The 7739-nt window shown below is 43.8% G+C and overlaps 1 protein-coding gene across 1 annotated transcript; it reads left to right on the top strand.

Annotated features, from left to right (window-relative positions):
* The first annotated feature begins 3082 nt into the window (after positions 1-3082).
* On the top strand, positions 3083-7302 carry LOC118099813 (hydroxycarboxylic acid receptor 2). Its single transcript, XM_035144589.2, has 2 exons — positions 3083-4218; positions 5830-7302. The coding sequence occupies exons 1-2, from the start codon at positions 3700-3702 to the stop codon at positions 6289-6291; spliced, it is 981 nt and encodes a 326-aa protein (XP_035000480.1). The 5' UTR covers positions 3083-3699; the 3' UTR covers positions 6292-7302.
* The last annotated feature ends 437 nt before the right edge of the window (positions 7303-7739 follow it).

Raw genomic sequence — 7739 nt, forward strand, 5'->3', positions numbered from 1 at the left:
ATTCATCGTTGGGATGTTTGGGCGTCCAGACGCGTGGGTCGCTCTGCTGGAGGAACGTTTCCCACCGATCCTCTGAGGTGACACCGCCGGATCTCACAGGCATGTCTCCTTGAGGTGCTGCCAGTTCGACCTGACCTTTAACCTCCTCTTCACCCAAGAACTTTGCTGCAGCTTCACCCATGTTTTCTGTTTCCTGATGCTTCAGCCTTTTGTCTGAGCTCACAGACGCCGTCAGCCCGGAGAGTGATTGGATTCCTCTGGACTCTTTCTCCTCTAAATGGGTTGTCCCTGTGGATTTGAATGTTTTCTTTTGTGACTGAAATGGTTGTGAAATCCCATTCCCTTCCTTTGTCGTGTGATTTTCCCTGATCTCTTTCACTTGGACTGGGATGTGAACCTGGGAAACCTCCTCAGTTTGAGCCTGAGTCTTTCTCTGTGGTGTCTGAGGATTAAATAAACCAAAGTGAAAGTCCTGCAAAGACCCAAACTCCTGGCTGCACTCAGGAAGGCTCACAAGCTGTGTTCTCCCATCTTTAAAGACCTTTGATGAGGCGGCGGTGAACCTCTGGCCGTCAGATGTCAGCTTCCTGCTGCGCTGCTGCTGCTGCTGCTGGCGGAGAGACGCCGTCCTCTGGAGCTCCTGATGGTCACTGACCTTCAAATTATTTCTGTTCATCCTGGAAATGTCTTCCCGTTTCCTCAAGAAGTGACGTCTGTCTTTCGAACTCACTGAGGCACCATTGTTCTGGGAAAACAACAATAATCCATATGTTCATATTAAACCTTTCACAGAGTGGCAGTTAAACCTGAATGGTGAGAACCAGGGAACAGATGAAATAAAAGATTTTTTAATGTCAGGTTCTATCACGTGTTTGTTTAAACAATGCAAATCTGTTTTAAAATATAAATGCAATCAAATTATTGTTTCTCTGAGGTTTAGTTTGATGTTTCTTCTTCTATTTCCCTTAGTTTTGCTTTTTGCTTAATATACATGTAGAGGTCGTCTAGCAGGTGCCTGATTGGCCTCTGCACCACAGTAAATTAATGTTTAAACTAAACTAAAACATAATATATATATATTATACCTTCAGCTGTTTGGACTCATGAGCTTCGTGCTCTCCAACAAACTCTCCGAGATCCTCGAAGCTCGAGGCAGATTGAATCCAACTTGGCGCCAAAACAGAACTGAAGAGGTAAAAAAATAAAAGACCGTATTGTAGAATATACTCGTCAGATAAACATCGGCCATGCACCTTCGTGAACGAGTCGGGCAGCAGCACCTGTCCTCGGGGGGGACGCTCCTCCCTGCAGAACCACCGACTGGGTCCTGGTCTCCATCAGTCCGGTCGCTCCCTGGGACACAAGTTAACCCTGAATAACAAAGTTCATCCCAATAAACCGTGAATCGTTAACGAGAGGTTCATTATAACTCTAAAGGCTGATTAGTAGATAACGAGGAGTTTTGAGAGAACAGGAGATAATGTGGTAATGAATCAGTTTATATAACAACAGTCCCCACATTTAAATTCACGAGATCCTGCTTTACAAAACAGCACAAAGAACAAAAGAAAAAATTTAAAAGGTTTCCCTATTAAAAAATATGAGGATTTAAATGACGTTAGCCAGAAACTACTTTTCTGTCAAATTATTACTTGGAAATCCACAAATTTGTGAATCGTTAGTATCAGAAAAAACATTATTACACGGTGATATGATCCCGAGAGAATCTGCAGGTGAAGAGAAGCTTCACGGAGCTCGAAGCCAAAACATGTGGCTGAGCGGGTGTCAAACCTCTCGAGCTCCTGTGAGGTTTGTCTGGATGAAAGTGGGACTGTGATTTATAGTCGGAGCTACAACTTTTACAGTGAGTGTCAGTGGAGTCGCAGCTTTGCTCGGTATTCTGGGTACAGTGGTTTGATTGTGTGTCTGACTGACAGGCTGCAAATCTCCCTGAAGAGGAAAAACAAACCGGGATCACATCTTCCTTCAGGTTTATTCTTTTGGATTAAACTGTTTCGAATCGCTGCTGTTGAGCTTTTGCTTAAATCGTGTGTTTCTGATCCTTTTCATAAGCTCACCTGCTTTACTATGAAATATGTTTTAATGAAGCTCGTTACCCAGTTTTCCTTTTGTGCAGTTTGACAGCACATTCTTCAAAAACTCAAATTATATATTTTATATTGTTGATATTCTTTAAAAACAACAGCATTTGATCATCGTAGGAAACATTTTAGATAATGTAAGAAAACCAAATATATAACAATGGTCCGGTTGGTTTAAGACATTTTAGTGATTGTTACATATTATAGATTAAAATCCACCGCAGGTAACTGAGTAACCGGCCCTGTGAACAATTAAACCATCGTCTGAGCAGAGGATTGCGACGAGGGGTCAAGGATCAGTTGTGAAGAGGTGGTGGGGGGGGGGGGACAAACACAGAATACTGGTCCAATATAAGGTCCAGTTTAAGACAAGATGAATTAAATCACTCAGGACAAAGCTTTTAAATAAAACATGTATAATCCTGTCTCCGAACAAAACCATTCAACGGCCGCAAGAGAGAGAAAATGTTCAGGAAACAAATCGAACATTTATTACAAAAGTTCCCTGTGTAGATTTTTAAATCAAACGCCCTCCAGAGGTCACGTCCTCTCAACGTCTCAGGAACCTCTTCCTGGAAACCGGCTGTATGTTGGACGAGCTGTCTGGACTTGTCTCTGAAGTGGAGAAGGAGTTTGAAGCATGCAGGGTTGAGCGTGAGGCCTTGGCTTAACCCCCCTCACCTCCTTCCTTACAGAAATCCTCCTCCCTCAGGACTCCGGCATTCCACGCAACTCATTTCTACTTTCCCTTACATAGTCGCTGCGTCCGTCTGCACGTGCCCGCACATAAATCTGTCACCAATTCCCAGGGATCCACATCTGCGAGTTTATATCTGAACGTCCCTTCGCAGCAGTTTTAGCATCTGCGGAGACGTTCAGTTATAAAACCCAGGAGCTTCAGAGAGGATCAGAAGCTTCTGGGATTTACTGAGGCCTCAGAATAGAAAAATAGTTCATTCTCACAGTTCGTGAGAGGAAATAAAAGTGTTTTCACCTTGGATAAAAGTCGTATCCGTCGTCTTCTATCAGTTTGACTGTTTCACTCACTCTAGGCTTTTCACAACTTCTGATTTCATCATTTCAAGAAGACATTCTGCAACTCCCTCGTCATTTGTTAACCAAAGTGAACCGGTTTGAGCTTCCTCTTGGAAAATTAGCATTTCAAACGTTACAGGCTCGTCTCTGCCTTTTCAGCCCCATTGGTCCCAGAGTGGGAAAGCAGCTGGTGACTCACCTCCTCGGGCAGTGAGGAGGAGCCACAGGGACGAGGCTGAGCAGCATTTGCTCTGCGGCACTGAGGCAGAATCAGTTCCAGACTCGGTGCCGACTCTCGCACAACAAGACATAAAACCCCGGACGACTCGGAGATCCCAAACACACAAGAGAAGACTGGAAGGAGGATTGTTGAGACACTGTCTCAGGACTGAAATAAGGGAGAGACAGGAGGTTGAAGAAACTTGTTTGGCAGGATTTTTTTTTTTTTGTGTGTGTGTTGTTTGAAAGTGATATTTCCTCATCGCTCTAGAGAAGAATACTTTGCACCCTGCATGTAGGACGGAGGTTTCTTCTTGCTCGACAGGTGCATACAACCGTTCAAATGGCAAACACCACCAACACACAGGACACTGAGAGTTGTAAAGCCACAAAGGAGAGTCTGTATATATTCTATGCGGCTGTCATGATTGTGATTTTCATCCTGGCCCTGCCTCTGAATGCGTCCGTCCTCCACCTCTTCATTTTCAAGCTGAAGTTCTGGAAATCCAACAGCAACAACATCTTCCTCTTCAACCTGGTGCTGGCTGACATCCTCCTGCTCTTCTGTTTGCCCATAAAGGCGCACAACTTCATCCAGGGGTACCGGAGGAGCAACAACGACGTGGTGTGCAAAGCCATGCTCTTCATGTTGTTTTTAAACCGAGGGGCCAGCATCGCCTTCCTCACCGTGACCTCCATAGATCGATATTTCAACGTTGTGCACCCCGGCCGGAAAAATCTGCTGCGCGCCCTGAAGAAATCTCCTCAGATCTCGATCCTTATCTGGCTGCTGCTGCTGCCGCTCACCATCCCCACCATGCTCAAGAACTTCGAGTGCTGCAACAGCCTTGATGATAAAATTGTGAGTAACGTCATGAAATCCTTCATTCAGTAGATGAACATTTCCACCTTCTCGTCTTTATTTATTACTTGAATCCATGGGGTAAAGTCGTCTATCTACTAATTCCAGAAATCTCAGTGTGTCTGTATATGTCTTGTTTATCTCAAGAATCGTTTATCTTATTGGCTTCACACTCGGCCTGAGGCCCAATGAAGTGCAGTTTTGAATCTGGTGTGATTTGGACACATGACACGTTCAATATGAATAAAGTTTAAATAAACAGGCGACTCTGTAGCAGCGGCGTTATTTAAACGTATAATGTTCTCATCGTGGATTTGTTGCGACAGAAAAAGAAAAAGAAGAGAAAACTAAAAGTCCTGCGGCAGCTGAAAAAGAAACAAACATTTCAGTAGAATGGGAAACTTGTCAATTTTGAATTTAGCGTCCAATTTTTCACAAATTTCGTTTTATTACAATATTTTTCTTATACGAAGAAAAGTGTAAAAGATAAAATCTAAATACTGCTGCAGCTGCAACGAAAGGTATAAGATAATTAAGCTTCAGGTAAGAAAATTAAAGCAACACTACGTCACTTTTACTGAGCAACAGCGCCCCCTTGAGCCACACGTGGAGATTAATTCTGCTGGGCTCCGTGTCCGATAGATAATCGTGACTTTCTCGAGAACCGTTCATCTTATTGGCTGCAAACCTGTCATGTGTGTTGTTAAGTTCACGACAAAGAAGTCTCCAGAGTCGAGCTTCACGGAACATTAAATAAACAAAACTGTTTGTCTCCTAATAACTTCCACGCTGTCAGTCATGTTCGTGAGGCAACACAGTGCTGAGCGAGCGAGGTTCTACGTCGCTGATAAAAACCCAAACTGTTCTCTTGAGAAATTCAAAGTTCACATAAAACACACACAGGGTTAATGTGAGCAAACAGTTTCTCAGCCTGAAGAGACACGATAACAGTGTTGGAAATAATAATAATAATAATAATAAAGAGGCTGGATTTATACGATGAAGAATGTGGGTCCATGGAATTCTCCATGTAGTAGTGTGGGGGGGGGTTATCTTATCCACTTATAATGGAGCCTGTTTCCAGGGCTATTTTTGCACCGACACAGCAGAGCTTTAGTTTGAGTGAGTCAAATTACACAAATTACACAACACATGTCTGACTACATGTCCGTTTGGAAAAGAACTGGAAAACTACTAACTACTAATAACTAATTACTATTCACTGGGTGTTTAAGGCAGTTAAAACGAACCAGCTACAACTGAACATTGCTAATTTAATAATATCGCATTTGTCAAGGAACCTTTTAAGGAACTTTAATTACATGCAGCTGCTAAAACGTCCTTCGTTTAACTTGAGGAAAATTCTGACACAGGACTTTTACATGTAACAAAATGAAATACCACGTGTGGCTGCAGAGGGCGCTGTTGCTCAGTGACAGTTAGGTAGGGGTCTGGTCTTATTCCAACACATTGATTTCGAATAGAGATTTTACTTTTGATTGTTACTCTCCTTAAACCTATTTGTTAAGCAACACTTACTCAACCAGTCATAAACAAGCCTCTGTTGTTGATGTACATGTCAATAAAGTTGTTCTTTTCTTTGTATTTAAGGAAGTGGTGGACATTTTGAGAGAGGTGGTCTTCTTCACTCAGATCCTCATCCCCTTCGTCGTCCTGGTCTACTGCACGGTGCGCATCGTCAACCGGCTCAGGAAGAAGACCGTCGGCGATACGACCAAGTTGAAGAGAGCCGTCTTCCTGGTGACCTCCGTCATGGTGGTCTTCTCCATCTGCTTCCTCCCCTGCACCATAGCCAGGATGCTGCTGCTCATCGTCCGGGTCAGAACCAAGGGCAATAAGCTGGAGGACGGCGCTGCCGTGGCGTTCGACGGCCTCATGGTCCTCTCCTACATGGATTGTCTACTGGATCCGCTGGTCTACTGCTTCTGTAGCACCAAGTTTAAAGGTCTTTATCTCTCCAATTATTTCCCCTTCCTGGTGAAAGGAGATCCGCTGCCGATAGAAAGCTCAACAGGAAACACGCCGAAGCCGCAACGCAATAACGTCATTTGAAGTCGATGGAACGCAGAGGATGGACAGCTGCTGCATGGTGTGTGGTTTCTTTCCAACATGAGACTGACAAAAAAATGACTTTATGAAAGGGCGACGAAAGTAAACGCCATTAAGACAAGACACGTGGTCGATATCTAAACGTCTGTTTTCTTATGATTCTTAAAAAGACATGTACAGAGGTACACAACTGTCCAAAATGCGTAGTGTTCATAAACTGTAAATAAAGATGGGCGACATGATAGCTCCCCTCCTGAAGCCAGAGCGTCTTGATCGCCCCCCGGTGGCTCGCTGCTGTATGGCTAATAAGCCCTGCCCCCCTAACTGTGGGTAACACCCCTTAGTGTGGGACTTGAGTCCTTCAGGGGGGACATTGGGCCTCAGCTTCCTTTTTGTACAACGTGAGGAAGTGGAGACGCGTCGTCCATCTTTATTTATCTATGTTTTGTCCATATCATATTAATGTTGGTGGATTTTTCTTGAGGGAAACATAAGGGTCTTTTATTAATACCTCCCAGCTAAAGTATGCACATCTGTTTCTTCCGTTTGGCTTGGACAATGAAATGAGCGGCCGAGTTACGACCATGAGAGATTCCTTCCGAGCGCAGGAATCTTATCTGTCAAAGCCGTCTGAGCTCCCACTGTGAAACAAGCCTCCGTGGTTTGGATTGAGACTCGCTGAATAAAACCAAACCACCACAAAGTGTTCCAAAACAAGCCCGAAAAAAAGAAGACGAGAGAAGAAGCGTTTTCTATTATATTCACAAGCATGAATTCCTGGATTTGTAAAATCAGATGCATATGTGGCCACTGTCTGTCCCCTAGTACAGAAGAGTTTACTAAAAAGGCCCCATACAGGAAGCTGCTCATTAATAGGGATTTAATGAATTGTACAACTGTTTATACTGTGTAAATATATAGAGACAGATGGGTGTATTATGTTTATACTGTAAATATGTTTCTTTTTTTAAGCAAGTTTAAATAAACCATCCCTCATTATGTTGGGAAGCTCTTTACAAACCTGTGGTGATTTAAAGACATAACTTTGATGGCTATAAATGATAAATCGCCCGAATGCATCGTACGTGATTAATAATGAATCATTTTAACTCATTTACACACAGACCTAAATCCAACAGACAAAATCCACACACACACACAGTTCGGTCAAACTGGGATTTGAACCGAGGACCTCTTGTTGCGAGGTGACTAACCACCGTCCTCTGATGACTACAAATCCAAACTTCCACTGAATCATCCGCTAACCAGAAAGCTGGGAGCTCAATCCCCGTCTCCCCCGTCCTGCTACTGACGGGTCCTTGGGCAACGTACCGATACACAAACTGCCCCAGACAGCTGACACAACATGTGTATGAGTGGTGCATGATGCACAATGCGTGATGCACCGTGCGAACGAATGGGCGAATGGCTAAACTAGTGTAAAGCACCTC

Source organism: Hippoglossus stenolepis, chromosome 20, assembly GCF_022539355.2.
Source record: "Hippoglossus stenolepis isolate QCI-W04-F060 chromosome 20, HSTE1.2, whole genome shotgun sequence".
Classification (NCBI taxonomy): domain Eukaryota; kingdom Metazoa; phylum Chordata; class Actinopteri; order Pleuronectiformes; family Pleuronectidae; genus Hippoglossus; species Hippoglossus stenolepis.

Coding starts and splice junctions, on each gene's coding strand:
- LOC118099813 (XM_035144589.2), top strand. CDS start 3,700: ATGGCAAACACCACCAACACACAGGACACTGAGAGTTGTAAAGCCACA. Junction 4,219..5,829: donor ACAGCCTTGATGATAAAATT/GTGAGTAACGTC, acceptor TTTGTATTTAAG/GAAGTGGTGGACATTTTGAG.